This window comes from Ambystoma mexicanum, chromosome 1p, assembly GCF_040938575.1.
Source record: "Ambystoma mexicanum isolate Mex_15411 chromosome 1p, UKY_AmexF1_1, whole genome shotgun sequence".
NCBI lineage: Eukaryota > Metazoa > Chordata > Amphibia > Caudata > Ambystomatidae > Ambystoma > Ambystoma mexicanum.
Window position 1 is genome coordinate 1,152,851,254 of NC_090921.1, and position 16,592 is coordinate 1,152,867,845.

The following is a 16,592-nucleotide window of genomic DNA, read 5'->3' on the forward strand; positions in this document are numbered from 1 at the left end:
GGGCTTCTCAGGGGTAAAGACTTGGTGGGCCCAGAAGAAGCAAGCACTAGGTTTCATGAGGATGGTAGCTCAGATGAAGACAGGCCCATCCAGCCTAAGCCACATGAATAGGGTGTCCCAGGAACAGGCAGCACAGCTTTAAAGGCTGATGGGATGCCACAGAGCATGTCACAGCAGGCCCGAAAGATTCGATCTCCTGTGCTGCGAGAGTGTGGCGGACCCAGGTGAAGAGAGTGATGCATTGCACAGGTGTGAGTGGGCCCACCTCCTCAAGGAATGCCTAGGTACATCATGGAAAGGAGAACGGGCACTGAATTTGGATGCAAGCAGGCACACAGAAGGAGCCCGTGGCCCACGGTGGTGAGGGAGCACTGCACCCCCAAGGTAGTAGGGCACTGCATTGAAGATAGAATATGGTCAAGCATGGCAGAAGTGATGGCAGTGCCCCATCTGGGAATGGGATTCAGTAAAGAACTACATAGATCTCTAGGGTCCACAGTGGTGATTACAGCACCACGTGTGTGTTGGGGGTACTGCATTAAAGATGAGGTGGGCCAGGGCCCCTGCTGTGTTCATTACAGTGCCCAATGGGGCGCGGGGTGCTGTTACAAGGATAACCCAACCAGAAGCAGCAGAGATGGACATGCCTCCCCTGAACATCAACATCAGCAACAATTAGGCACTGTGACTGGGCTCCAAAAGGAACAGTTGGCTATCGAATATGGCTTACTGCAGCAGCAGTTCATGCTTGATTGTATATTGATATCTCTTTAAATATGAGGATGTTTTTATTGTCTAGATGTGTGTTTAGGGGGTAGTATAAGGAGTACTTAAGTGAGTGGGGTAGTTAAGGTTGGGGGTATAGTTTAGTGAGGCTTTGCAGGAGAAGGTTAGTTTAGAGGACAGCCTGTTTTCAGGCTATCCTGTTGGGGGCAGTCACTCAAGGGGTCTGTACTTTAGACCCACCTTTATGTGAGTGGTCCAGGCTATGGAATTGGGGACTGTTTCATTGGATCTTCCTGGAGGTCCCTCCATGATGCCTTGAAGGGAGGGCGGACTGAAGGGCAGGTCCCCAGGGGAAGGATTATGCCAAAGCAGAGATCATTAGAGAGAATTTGTAAAGGTAATACGTGGAATAGGATTACCATAAATATTGTTATGGTTTAATAAAGCAAAGAACCCTGCTGCCTCATAAAATATTACCCTGTGCCATTTGTTAAGAAACAGTTAATAACCGAGTATGGTATGTCTAGGGTCTCTGGCAGTAGCCCATCTCCTGTTAGATGGGGCATCATTATCTTTGTAGATTGTCTAGCACCCCTTCTTTTCCAGCTGGCCTTGGTATGGAGGAAAACCCAGTAGTGGCGCCTTCCTGTCATGGTGGGTAAGGATCTGAGCCAATAGGCCAGGAATAAAGAGCTGGATTACATTCCTACTCACCTGCACTATCTGCGACTGCATTGCCCTCCTCCTTTTCCTCCTTAGTATCACTGGATTCCAAGATCACGTGTTGTGGCTCATTCTAAGATGGTTCATATTCATTTTGCTCATCATCATCTTCATCATCATCATCATCATCATTCGCAGACTCATTAAGGACTGTGGGTGGAAGTCGAGATAATGTACAACTTTTGACTGCACCTCTGTACTGTGTTTTGATTCTTCGACAAATGCTGACAATCTTTTTGCTCTTCTGTCCCAGAGATAGTGGTCTGCGCCGCAACTTCTGCCCTCTACTCTATCTTGCAAATCAGATATATGAGTGGGAAAATGTTCCACTACTGATTGAAACCTTGCTAACTACACTTTAATGCACACACTTCTGTAATCCATTATACACACAACAACGGCTGTGGCCGATGTGAAAGGCCCTCTCATTGCTACACACTCTCTTCTTCTAAAATGACTATTGTCATCTGGCAAGGGTGTAGAAGCCCTAACCTTTTTGATTTTTGTTAATAATAAAAGAATGAAGGTCATTCTATCTCAGAAAGGGTGGCCAGCCAACTAGATCTATCGATTCCATCAAAGCACGTTTGAGTTTACAGACCGCCACCAGATTCGCCACTGCTCAGAGTTATATTAACATTCTGACCCGTCATTCATACATAAACCAGGATCGTCCATCATAACTACAAAGTATTAAACAATACCAACCGGAAATCATCAAAATCTACAAGGCAGGTCTACTCTTATCCCTTGACCCCCTTTACGGACTTTCTTGTAAATAAGTGCCAAATCTGTAAATATATTGAGAGGTGGCGTAGATCACATGCAGACGGGACGTAGATTTACAAAGCTCCATTGCCTCTTGTTTTTCCTAGGACCCTCTGATAGGAACAGTGGATGTAAGTAAGTAAGTGTGCCTAAGTCTGAGGGTCACAGTGCAAAGCTAAAGAAAATGTACTGTTGTTTCCTTTGTGCCAGCACACAGTGGACGGAAGTTGCTTGCACTGTTTCCACCTCTTCATGACAGGTGCCAGAGGTAGGGTTCCCAATCTAAACCTTAGCTATAAGCTCCTCTTACGGAGAGTACAGATTGGGTCGAAACAAATCTTGAAGCCAAATGACTGTTTATGAGTAAGGTACTCATGCCCCAGCCGGAGGACATTCCCTCCTCTGACTAGGTGACTTCTTTTTTGAGCTTTTAACAGATTTTTTGATTTAGTACACGCTTTGTTATTAATCCCTTCAGGTGCTTCCCACAATGGTCTTACTCCTAAGGAGGTTAGTGAATCCTTCATAGGACGCACCCATTTGAGGCCTTTCCACCTTCCAGGGACATAAGATGAATCAACATGTCCCTTTGTGTTTTCAAACCCTCTGTTTTACATAACCTAAACCAATAAGATACTGGTCTTAAGGAAATGGCATCACCAACAAAGGTAACGTCCAATTCTGTCCTCACACAGGCAGTGGGGGCACCCATGGGTAGAGACAGCAGATTGTTTAGAAACTTGGACTTGGTCACGTGCAAAGCTTTTACATTGCCGTAACCCCACATCTCAGCTCCATTTAGTGCAGCTAGGACTGATTTTCCTCTGTGCATCTGCAGGGCTGGGAGCGGGGGCAGCCCAACTCCCATGTTTGTGTAACATAGATTTTACAGCTCTGCAGTGTTTTTTTTAGGCTGAGGTTAGATCGCTCTATCTGCTCTCCCCACTCACCATGTTCTTGAAAACGAATACCTAAGAAATCAAAATAGTGGACTTACTCAAGGGGGAAGTCCACCACTACCCAACAAAGGGAATATGTTTTACAATGTTTGGTGCGAAAAACCATTGCCTTTGTTTTGTCATTGTTGACTGTTAAGCGTAATTCCTTACATTTACTTACAGTTTTAGGGAGTTATGTAAACCCTGGGGAGTAGTTGCCAGCAACACAGCATCATCTGTGAAAAGAAGTGTGGAATACTTCACATTTCCCAATTTGGGACAGTGCTGGTAATTATTCATGTGTGTATAACTGTGGGGGGTAGTAACCGCTGAAAGAATTAGACCATTCTCAAATTCTAGAATGTTGTGTTGTTTGCAGGGAACTGTATTTGTGATAGAAATAATCACCCTATTCCCAGCTTGCAAGTGTTTAACATTATACTCACATTTTAAGGCAAAAACAGAAAATGTTTGAATAAATCAAGGCAATTATTATAAACCCCTTAATTCAGGGGACATGTTTTTATTTACATGTATTATGAATGAAAATCAAATAAACATCATATATAAACAAGAGAAGATTATTGTCATTGCGTATAATCAAGGAATGTAGACAATGTTTAGAACCAGGTTTACCCACATCGACAAAACATGGGTTCTGAAATATGAATGAACAACAATATTGAGTTTAATAAGAGATTGTTTCTTTATGGAAGTACGTCGGGAAATAGAATCCCCTGATGTTCGGCTGGCGGCAGGCTGAGGCCTGCTGCAGTGACGTTTCGGCTTGTGAATGAACAGCCTTCTTCTGGGCCAGAAGGATTGCGATAGCCTTTGATGTGTCCGGGCTGGGAAGGTAGGGGTAGAAATCAAACTATCACTGGAACGTAGTGGTTGGGATCCAGTCGCAGTATGCGTGTGAGATCCTAATTTGGCTTTCTAAATGGAGTCTGATTTAGACAGGGATGTCCACTGGAAAGGCTGGTAATCTCCAGTTCTTACCCAGCAAAGGAGCGTGCTGTAATGGGGCTGCGTCGGCGGTGAATCCATGTAGCTGCGAGGGTTGGAGTCAATCCATGGCAAGTTAAACTGATACGTTCGTTTGATAGTGTCTCCTCCAGAACGCTTGGAAGAAGAAGCGTGGTCTGCTGTTGGAGAGCTGGGGACTGTATCCGAGCTGGTTCTAAGTTGGACGGTGTGTTGTCTGCTGTGCGCATGTGTCCTCACACACGCAGTGGGGGCACCCATGGGTAGAGACAGCAGATTGTTTAGAAACCTGGATTTGGTTACGTGCAAAGCCTTTACATTGACGTAACCCCACAGCTCAGCTCCATTTAGTGCAGCTCGGACTGATTGTCTTATGTGCATCTGCAGGGCCGGGGGCGGGGGCAGCCCAACTCCCATGTTTGTGTAACATAGATTTTACAGCTCTACAGTGTTTTTTTAGGCTGAGGTTAGATCGCTTTATCTGCTCTCCCCACTCACCATGTTCTTGAAAACGAATACTTAAGGAATCAAAATAGTGGACTTGCTCAAAGGGGATGTCCACCACTACCCAACAAAGGGAATATGTTTTACAATGTTTGGGGCGAAAAACCATTGCCTTTGTTTTGTCATTGTTAACTGTTAAGCCTAATTCCTTACATTTACTTACAGTTTTAGTGAGTTATGTAAACCCTGGGGAGTAGTTGCCAGCAACACAGCATCATCTGTGAAAAGAAGTGTGGAATACTTCACATTTCCCAATTTGGGACAGTGCTGGTAATTATTCATAACTGTATAAATTATTTCCTGAACATATATACAGAATACTAGGGGGCTGTCTTACTCCTTTGCTCACTGAGAGTGGTGGGGTCACTTCCCACCTAAGCCATAACTTACCTGAGCTGAGTTCATAGAATACAATTGACCAAGAAGTGCAACCAGCTTGCTTTGCACTTTTTCTTACACATAATCTCCCACAGGGTGTCTCTTGACACACTGTCGAAGGCTATTCTAAGGTCAAGGAACACTGCATACATTTTCAGCCTTGAGAGGTTAATGAATTTCTGGATACGCAGGAGTAAGGTGAAAGACTGGTCCACCGTTCCCTTTTCAGCTTGAAACCCTGCGTGAAGGGTGGACATTAGGTGGTTGTCTGCCCATTCCTGTAACTTGTAAAAGATTATTTTGCCAAAGATTTTCCCAGCAGAGTCCAGCAAAGAAATTGACTGATAGTTCGCTTGGGAATGTCTTCCTCCTTTTTTATAAAGGGGGACCAAAATGATTCTTTGCCAGGATGAATGGATAACTCCTAACCTGATTACTGCATTAAAAACTGAGAGGAGAACCCTAACCCATATCGCAGACTCGTCTTTAAACACAGGTATAAAATCTGGAATAGCAGCCTTCACCGTTTTCAGCTTGCCGATTGCCTCTCCTACCTCTTCCAGGTTTATTGTGAGTCCCTACATCTCCCTCAATCAGGCGGGGTTCAATACCTGTTTGAATAGGAACATCACAACCACGGTTGCTATAAAGTGTGCAAAAGTGCAACCACCAATGCTAAATGTATTAAAGCCACTTCAGATTGATATCATAAATGTGTCAACACTGTGAGCCCAGTTCATTTGTAGAAGTGTTATGTGTATCTTAGTCAGATAGCCTGGCCCTGTCAGCTTACACACCCCTCAAAAAAGAATTAGCCTCATACAGGATGTTTCTTACCAAAAGGGCCTTTGATGATATGGGCAAGGGAAGGGATGGAGCTACAGTAGACAGAGGGAGATCAGCATAGTAGGAGGAAGGTGCCACCATATTGTGTCTCTCTATATCACTGTTTCCTTGTTGTGTCCTCTTAGTACAAAGCACTTTGGGTGTGATGTCAGAAGGCAAAGACCACTTGTCTCAAGGGCAGGGATTTAACGGTTCCATGTAATAATGTCGCCACAAAAATATCGCCATACAAAAATATCGCTGTAAAATGGTCGTTTTTTATGCCCCTATTGCCACATATATGGTCACCCAAATAATATTGCCACAACATTTTCCCGGCGATATTATTTACGGCGACCATATATGTGGCGATATTAATACCTGATACCGATTTAACTCCTTAAAGCAGACTTGGTGTTATCTAATCAACTGCAGGCTTTTACCTGTAAAGGAGGGGGTCTCCCACTCCCCTCTGATTCACATTTGGACTTCAAGAACACAAGAAAGAATTCATTTCGACCTCTTCTGGGAGAGTTGATTTTTCCAAAGCCCTGAGCCATTGAGGTGAAGGAGGAGCAGTCCAAGTTAGTTCTTAACTCTATCTTGTAGTTTTTTAATATGTATATATATATATATATATATATATATATATATATATATATATATATATATATATATATATATATATGCAGAGATTTATATATATGTTCAAAAAAGAACATTACAATAGATAAGAAATTGGATTTGATGGGATGCAGTGAGCTTCATACAATGGGGTGAGTTTGAGTGACATTATAACCCAGTTGTGGAGGGGAGTAAATGGAGCAGTCACTGTGGACAATACATGGGTAGCCATACATAGGTTATTATACATATCCATATTGCACATATTAGATTAGATACATGTTGTCTCTCTGGGCACAGTGGGGATGACTCTTGCTGAGGACCACCCCTGCCACTATTCACCAAACCTCCTTAGGCTGCATGGCAATATCTGAACACACTCATCCTGCGCTAGAGCCCCTGGAGAGAATTTAGAGAACCTGATCAGTCAAAGTTCCCTGTTCTGCCAAACAGGACTGGATCAAACAGGTAACAATGCATTGGAACCATGGTCACTAAATTCAAACCAGGGGGACTTGCCGGTGCTGCTTTATGGAATCGGTAAAACTACTGCTGCATTGTACACATAAAACCGGCTCAACACTGCATCATGCCAAGCCGAGCCATTACATTTTTGGCTTGAACAACCTTTTCGCCAATGGGGTCAAAATTAGAACTGCTGTCTCTTGGTACCCTGCATTAGATCTCCAAATTCACAGCATCGAACAGACAGACCTTCACTCGAACCATTGGAGCATTGTGTCACACTCAAATCAGAACTACAGGTTACCAGTATCACAAACCGCCTCGTCTCCCGATCTGACCCTGGTGAGCCATCTGAACTGCATGACCCAAACAGCACACTCAAATGTACCCGAGCACAACACTCAAATCGACTAGACACCAGCTATCTGCTTGACCCAGCAAGACTTGACACACCTGAACCTTATTCAACCCGCACCGCACCACAGCTCAAAGCCTGGTTTGATGATGTCGAACCACGTCGATCAATGGCAAGGTACTGTTGACGCATATCTGCCTCCTGGTCCATCTTTCATCCCTAGAGAATGATTAGGGCACTTTTGGACAATCTTCCACTGAAAGACATAGCCTGTCCATTCATTGCAGGTGTTTATTGCGTGTTTCACCCCAGTTTTATTACCCAGAGTGCTATATCTTCCCATGTATTGCATATTCTGTGTTATCTCTTACAGGGGTGGGTTTTCATAGTATTTATGTTGCTATTTGCACACCGAGCCTTGATTTCTTTTTTGGACTGTCTGTATTTGCTGGTTGCTACTTGATCACATGCACACCCCTTCCGAGATTATAGCCTTCCACGTTACCACAAAAGGCGAAGGAGGTATACATTTTGGCTGTGCCTATTTTATATTTATGATTGGGATCACTGTTGATTTGAAGAAGAGTGGGGACTGACAACTACTCATCTACTACTCATCCTTGTAAACCTGGAGAGCTCATTTCGTCACAGTAGCTCAGGACACTGGCTGCCATCTTTTCCTCCCTCCAAAGATGTCTAGGAATGTTTTTTCCAACTGGAACTTTTGGTGTTCATATATTGGTGTACTGCGTTACATGCTTCAGAAAGTAATTGTATCTGCCTCCTAAGACTTTTGATCTAAGAGGTTTTCTCTGCAACATATATATTCTCGTCTTTCTCACAAACTGGTAGCACACTTAATATAATCTCCTCATGCCCCCAAAGAAGAATGGGATTGTTTTCCTCAATCAGGTTATGGAATTATTTATTAGCCATACATTTGCTTTCTTCGAGGCACTTATGGGGAGGAGACCCCAGACGACTGTGGTTACATTTGGTCTCTTTGTGACGGTTTGTCGCATGAGGGAGTGAAACTACATATGACATGGAAGCTTTGCTTTGAAGTTGTCCCAGAGTATGTGATTGCTCATGAGTGGACCTCAGATTCAATATATATTACTAGTAAGTGGAGTAGTTTACATACAGAGGGGACATTGTCTGAAAGGAACTATGCGCAGTTGAACACCAACCTGGCCATGGCATGGGTGGATGTTATACAAATTATGAGGTGTCTTCAAATGACTCAGATTAAGTAGGTACCAATGACCCAAACATATATTGTATGCTAGGGTGTGTTGTTAGCAGTGTTTTGAATCTTCATTTGTGAACCACCCTGGCACATTTGCCTCTTGTGTGGTCACCCAAGTGAGGATGAGGATGAAAATGTGTGGAAAGTCATGCATAGCCTTGTGTCTCCAAGGGCAACATTACCTGTTGTATATATGATATTAGTGGTAGTTTATGATGGGGAAATGGGTAGGGAATATGATCTCAGCTCTGTGTTGCCTTTTGGGCATGAGTTTGATGGTCATGACTAGAGCTGGTACAAAGGCAAAGCCATTGTGCACATAATAAATATTGGATTAGACCTCAATTGCTTGGCTCACAGTTGGGATCTGGAGAGGCTATCAGATGGCAGAACAATTATTCAATCATATGGATAGGGTGAGTACCTGGATATGGTGAGTACCTGAGCACGATTTTACACCAAAAAGCCATCTAACGGCAAATGACTGCATAGGCTTGTATGTGTGTGGCATTCCTTGATTGCATGTGCCTCTGTGCGAGGGTATGCATGTGTTACCCCATGGGGTGCTCCAAAATATGTGTCTGTGTGTGCACGCGCATGTCTGTGTGAGAACTGTGCACATGTGAAGGGGCATGTGAAAGAACGGCGGGCCCCAATGGCATAACATGGCAATGCATAAACAATAGGAGTACTCTGGTATATGTCAGGAAACCCTGGAATACGATGGTGTTGGCTGTTTTGTGATGGTATGACCAGCTATATCACCAGGTTAACTTCAACAGAGTTGGAATAAAAGGGACTATAATTGCAGTAGATGGCATGAAGGAAACACCCTTAAGTGGTATCTGGACACAAACATGTACTTAAAACGCCTAGATATTCAACGAGAGTACATGGCATGTGATGTCTGCACAGGTAGTGTAATAGTTGGAAGCATTTGGCCATATGATTGGACATCTTGGGCGCATAGAGCAACATTTTGAAACACTTGTCCATTGTAAAGAACTGGATGTGCTAGCTAGACCATCTTCTGCATTTTCGAATGCACAACTTTCTCCCTATATTTACAAAGAGCATCTGAAGACGCACCTCTAAGAAGCACACATTTTAATGCCCTACCCCTGTGTGCCTTTATGCAAAGCAGAGAGTGAAAGGGGCATGTCTGCGCATATTAAAGAGCATCCCAAATTAAGGATGTTCTTTGAAATGCTCAGAAATCAAGCACATTCACTTGCACCTTTTTGCAACAGGTGCAGGCGATGTGCAACACATACCACTTTAATTTCTTTTAAGTGGAAACAGCAGCACGACACACTAATGTCCCTTTTCCATTTGTATCCCTTTAACAGGGATGGAAATGCGTGTTTTTGTATCATTTCACTATTGTGACTTTAAAGGGCCACTCAATATGACATTCAATCCCACCTGCGAGGGAGCGTGGCAGCCCATAGTTGGGGCTGCTGACCAGCAACCTAGAAATGTACAGATCACTTTTCTGAATGAATATAGCACATTCTCTGCCCATTTCTTGTTTATGTTACTTGTGGTTAATCTGCCCCAAAGTGTAATCTCTAATTTGCAACCCCTAAGCCTCCCTACAAACAACACTATACATTCAACTATATAGACATTCACACATACAACCACACATCCACACAAGAACGACACCAAAACACACATTCATACATCCGCTTCCTACCAGTACATGTACTCAAGCCCTAAGCCCTTCCTCTCCACCATCCAAATGCTCCAGCATATATGCCAGCATGGATTTTCATGCTGGCACAAATGCTAGCGATCCCTGTGGGGTCCGCCTGCTTTATGCACCAGCATAAATTGTACATGCTCCCTGCCATGCAAGCATGTCAGTGAGGGTTTCATTTCAATTGCAAGTGCTGCTTGCCAAGCGAGCATCGCAAGCATGGCTCACAATGGAAAGTAAGCCCTTCCTGGCATACAAGCATGCCAGGCAGCGTCTACTCACTTTGCAGTGTGGAGTGCAAATGTGAGGGGCAAAAGGCATTGTACATGCTTGTACAAAGAGTTTTGCACTTTTCATTTGCAACCTGACACTACAAATGATGAAAATTTGGCAGCAGGGATCTCCTTACATTACAGTGCAAACCTAATGTATTCCCTACCACCAAATTAAGCTCAGGAGCAACATGAGCTCCATAGTATCTGTGTGCGGTTCTATTCCTGAACCCATTTGTAAATATATAGATTTATTTTCTAAATGCCTCACATTTCACAACAAAGCCTCCCTTAACGACTAGGAAATCCATTACATTTATTGAGGATCACCAGTTCCAAATCAATTCGCATTTATTGGTGGCACTTGATATCATAGCTTATAAACCAATATTCCGCAAGGAGATACTCTGGAAGTTTCCGGATATACGCTGAACCAACGGAATACACCACAAACCGTTCAGACTGAATTTCTGATCAAACTACTATGTGTAGCTTTGGGCAAAGATTTCTTCACATTCGGCCACAAATGCATCCTCTAGATCAAAGGCGCAACAGTGGGCGCGCATTCACGCTCAGCATTGCCAACATGATCATGGCTGCCTTTGAGGATATATTTATCTTTATCAACCATACATTCAGCCAGAACATCATATGCTGGTGAAGCTACATAAACAATATTTTTCTAACCTGCAGTGGCACTAGTGATTCATTGCACCAATTTACCTCATGGCTCAATAGCCTCAATTCAAATGAGGATTTTACTGTCAATTTCAGTACCAATTAGATACCTTTTCTGGAACTTATAGTTACACAAACTAACAATAGATTTGATGTCATCTTATACAAAAATAACAGACAGAAATACACTCCTTCATTATACCAGCCAACACCATAAGTGCCTCAGAGATAACCTACCCTATAGCCAATTCCTCACGCTGTGCCAAAACTGCATCCTGTGACCTAATTATCAGGAACAAGCTGAGACCCTGATTCCCGCCTTTTAACAAAGGGGTTATTCTTTCCATCTTTTGAATAGAACTGCTAAAAGAGTTTGTTATACAGACAGGAACTCACTCTTCAACATTGACAAATGCAACGATGAAGAATCGATCTATGCCTGCTTTACCACATGATCCAGATTCACCCCAGTTCTTAAACAATTGAATAACAAATATTGGACATCCTTTGAATTATCCAAGATTGCTGATTCTAAACTACTTTTTGCATTGTGATGATGACTCAACCTCAAAGACAAGTTGGTTCAAGCTAAACACCAGACATCTAAAACAGAATCCTTCATCCTGAAAGCACTTGGATGCACTACAAACATCCCGGCTGGACATTTCCTGCACACCCATTGTGTTGCATGTAGTTACATTTTGAAAAGAACAGAATTTGCACACAGTGATGTGCATTGGTCACTGCAACAATTTACAACCTGCCAATCAAAGAGCACAGTGTATGTTATTATTTGCCCTTTTTAACTATGGTACCTAGGCATGACAACACGTGCCACTGCAATCTGTATCTCTGAACACAGATCCAAGATCCAGAACCAACACAAACAAGCTCCGACAGTAAAGTATTTTCAGGAACTTTCACATGATGAAAATTACCTTAAAAGGTTTATTATTGAAACTGTACGTCCAGATATAAGTAACTTCTCTGTACCCACTGACTCTTTAAACTGGAACAAACCTGGATACACAAATTGACAAATTGAACACACGCATTTCTGGCGTAAATTATATTTTACACTGGGCCACACTATTACCCAGAAAAATTGGCTGCCACATTTCTCTCAGTTCAACTAGGGATATTCACAGTCTAGATGCCTCACACTGATTACACTGTTGCATGCACGCTGCTTCAGAACTACCTGTACAGAGAAGCCAGCACTGTCCTGATTTACTTGTGCAAGGCTCTATCACAGCCGATGATGTGTGCAACCTTGCCACACCTTGATACATTAACATCATGGAAAGGGTGGCATTGAATACTATTTTGTAAAATGAACAATGAGAGACACCACACATACAGCCTGAATCATACTGAGAGGCACAAGGTCTCCACATATCAACATGGAACCTGTGGAAGGAAGGATCCCATCAGGTCACAATTAGATTTCTCCTTGCTTTAAACACCACACTAGCTATGAAATCATATAAAATACATGCTTTGTTCTGAACCTTGTGTGCACAAGCCCCAGACATAGTCTTCCTTGATGTGAACATCTACACAACAGAACCTGAGATAGGATATCCTCTTTCTGCTGAACACCAAATTGACATTGCTCTACTCATTTCCAGCTCTTCTACCTGTGACCAAGCATGTTTTAACTTTTTTACTTTTCTACATGATCCACCTTTGTTCTCCAACACAGACTTGAGACCCACATGGGGAGTGTTTGATGTGAATATAATCACTCCGTCAATTGGAGACTGGAACTTGCTCACCTAAGAATGATCTAAATTGCTTCACAACAGGTTCTTTTTTATTTTCTAATATCATGTGCATTTAATTGGCGCATTCATATATTTTGTCTGATTACCCTTAATTAGAAAATTCTTTTTAGATTTCCCCACATAGAGATTCTTTTTCCACAACTTCTTTCAAAGGCTAGAAATGTGTTGCTACCTCAATTTCCTTTTCATCCTGATGAAGGATTGGCTTTTTCATAGAATTTACCCATTTAGCCAAAACCCAAGTTGCTTGAGTCAATGAACCTTTCTGAAATAAATATACACAAATATTCCAATCTTTGTCTTTTTGTTATTTCTTTTACCAGATTTTTAAAGTGATTGTACACTTATCTTTTGGTGTAAGGTGACTGAGTTCTTACTTGATATTTTTAAGATTTAATTCCTCTGCTAAGTAAATTCTCTAGAATTTACAATGTGTCGTGATTGGTACAAGTTTAAAAGCAATTTCACCTATTAGCAAGAAGCTTTATTCATTTTCATTTATTCAGGTAGCACTTATGATGCCTGACACAATGCTTTGAATTTTATGTGTTATACATCTGCTCTCTGTTTAACATATCAGACTAATACAATTACTTTTTTAAACTATCTTCACACATGCCATAATGCTTTAAATCATGCTAGCCCAATGAAGGAACTCCCTTGCTCTACATACTTTCTCTCAATACCTCTATTTCCTAACCATTGGAGACATATACTGCCTTCCGTTGTGCTTCATATTCTAGTTAGCCTGATTGTAATCCCTCCCGTAAGTGCAAAAAGACACCAGGGGACACAAGTGATTTCCCTTGGATCACATAATGTGGTCAGGTGTGAAAGTAAGATTTATAATTAATATCTCGTGGATCGACAGTCTTCACCACCAAACATAAGTAGGTGCTCAATATTAACAGAAGTGCTCACCAGACATTGAATCGCAGGGAAACGACAATCAGCACAATGATGAGGACTATTCCAACTGGCACTGCTGCAAATTTAGCTATAGTCCTTGAGCTATCTAGATGGAGGAATAGAGAAAGGCATTCAAAGTCACTTGTATGAACTTTCTTATTTCATCACAGAACACACTACAAAGTTATTCATTGATACAAAACAATGCTCAAGCAATTGTCTTTTCAAAAATGATTGAATTTATATGGCATTTTCCAAGTACAATATGCATCATGTACATGGTCACTTGGCCATGGACGATTGTCCCACTGAAGATGGTTTCATTGTGGATGCTGAGGCCCTGAACTAAGCTATGGGGAGTGTGTTCAACAGGGACCCGGTGGTTGACAGTGATCTCTTTAACAACAAGGACTGTGTGTCTGCCGACAAGGGCACAGTCGACACGTCACATGTATAAAACCGCCATTGACAGCTGATCAGTATTTCCCATCAAATGAAATCTAGCGCGCATTGATTTTCTTGAGGAAGAAACATGTTTTTATGCACTGTTTTGGACTCTGCAAATGGATTCTGAGAAAGGGATTAGCCATGCCACCTGGAGCCCATATCAGGTTTGAGCTGTACACCCTTTTATCTTCAGAATGTCTGTCTCCTCAAAAAGCTATTTTCTTAAATGTGGATTTTAAGTACCTTTCCCTCTCAAATTTCCTAGACCCAGAAGAGCTTAAATTGACTCATCCCTGAAGAGGAAATTATGCATTTACTTAAATAAAGGACCTGGCTCCTCCTTCTGTCTGTTAGAACCTTATAGGAAAATATCCAACGCATATCATTCTCTTCAGGTACATGGTCAGGGTGGAGGCAGTAGATACACTGCCCATAAGGGTCCTTCAGGAGCACATGATTCCTGTGGCACCAGAAACACTCTTAAAAGAGTGGATTACCAGTATCTGCATGGTCATTGGGCGCCCCACCTGCAGACAGATCCTTGCCATGATCAGAAGGGATGAAAACATTGCTGGTAAACACACAGCTGGTGCTTGCAAATAGCAAGAAAACACACACAATAAAATGTCCCTGGCCAAATGTTGAACACAACCAAGAGGACCATAGGAGGACACCTGTGCACATGATGTGTGGAATGCATGTGAAGGTGGTTTCCCAAGGGAGGAAAAAGAGCAACGGAACATATTGTGATTGATGGGCTGTGAGTCGGGCATTTTCTGTTACCGATGTGCATTAAAGCTTTACCAAAGATTCCCAACCTGATGACAGTAATTCATATTGATCATGTACATCTATGCAATTCTCAATCCCGGAGCAGCAACACATACGTACTCTCTTGGTGCTATGGCTTGACATAAATTAGGTAATGTACCCCCATTTTTATAATTCTCTAAAGGTGTATATGCATTAAGGACTGAGCAGGTACCCAGCAAGTATTACCCTGACAATCGCCTACCCCTCTTAGCCCTACCTGTTCTATGATTATGCATGGTGAGAGGGAATTGTTCCTCCAAAAATGGGGAGAAGAATGGCTGTAGGAGGTCAATGCAGTGACATATGTTGCCGACACGTTCTCCTAGGGGTGACTGAAAGAATATATATGGTTCATGTTTATAAATATTCACATGTTAGGATGAGTGTTGTGAAAAATGAAATTATACCAAATCCAGTAGTTGTCAAAGATACAGATGTGGTCTTTCTTATGTTCGCAAAATGCTCTTTGATTTTCTGCAAAGCAGAAAGGAACCATCCATGGTTCATTGTGTGCCTCTCACCTTTCAAATAGGCGTTTTCAAAACAGTACAAAATGGGTCTACCAGAATTCCCATCTTGAAATGATAACTGTCATGTTCTTATTCTAGGTTTAATAACCTACAACATAACTCTGAGCCCCGTAGAAAGAGGCCGAGAAGTGAGGTGTGAAAGAGAGAGAGAGAAAGAGGGGGAAGGAGAGAGGGACATGGAAACACAGAGAGGGTGAGAGAGAAAGAGAAAGAAAGTAAAGAGAGCTAGAGAAAGAAAGTAGGAGGAAGAGAGAACGCTAGATAAGCATGTGATATGACAGGTACACTTAGTATTATTTAATTATTTAAGCAGTATTGTTAAGCGTGCACTAGGTCCTAAAGACCATCAAGATTCAGTATAAAATGATGCATTCATCAATGAGGGTTTGTATATGAAAAAGAAAGGTACATTTCTTTCAACATGTTTTTAACCAGAATGGATGCAAGACCTACAGAATTCACAACTCCAGCAGGAATATAGTCACAACAGATTTCCAAGAGCAATAGTTCCCTCATGAGGTTCCATTCTAGTAAAGCTAAGAAAATTAGACATGACCCCATTGCACAAAGGCATTTATTTTTGTTATTTTTATTTGTATTATCATGCATGTAATAGCAAAGCGCTTTCCATATATATATATATATATATAGCGTATTTCAAAGGCATTTCCTATGAATCAAGGAGAAAAGGACACAAGCCGGTTTCACCACTTCCTTCCCCAAAGTCTTTGACCAAGTGTTTCATGGGTGGATGCCAGGAGCGGGGTGCTTTGGGCGTGTTTTCCCTTATCTATTAAGGTGATGTGGTCTAATTTGATGCAGGACCTAGCTAGTTCAATTTTGACCCATTTAGGGTAATGGCCTGCCTCCCCCATATAAAGATGCAGGAGAGCTGATCAGCGAGGTTTATCG

The 16,592-nt window shown here is 42.2% G+C and overlaps 1 protein-coding gene across 3 annotated transcripts in view; it reads right to left on the reverse strand.

Moving 5' to 3' along the window:
- Positions 1-16,592, reverse strand: part of LOC138450253 (B-cell receptor CD22-like) — a 695,432-nt gene that overhangs the window by 114,604 nt on the left and 564,236 nt on the right. For all 3 annotated transcript variants that reach the window (XM_069604828.1, XM_069604827.1, XM_069604826.1), the window contains one exon: positions 13,903-13,996. In XM_069604828.1, coding sequence (XP_069460929.1) covers positions 13,903-13,996 — 94 coding nt within the window. The remainder of the gene's footprint in view (positions 1-13,902; positions 13,997-16,592) is intronic.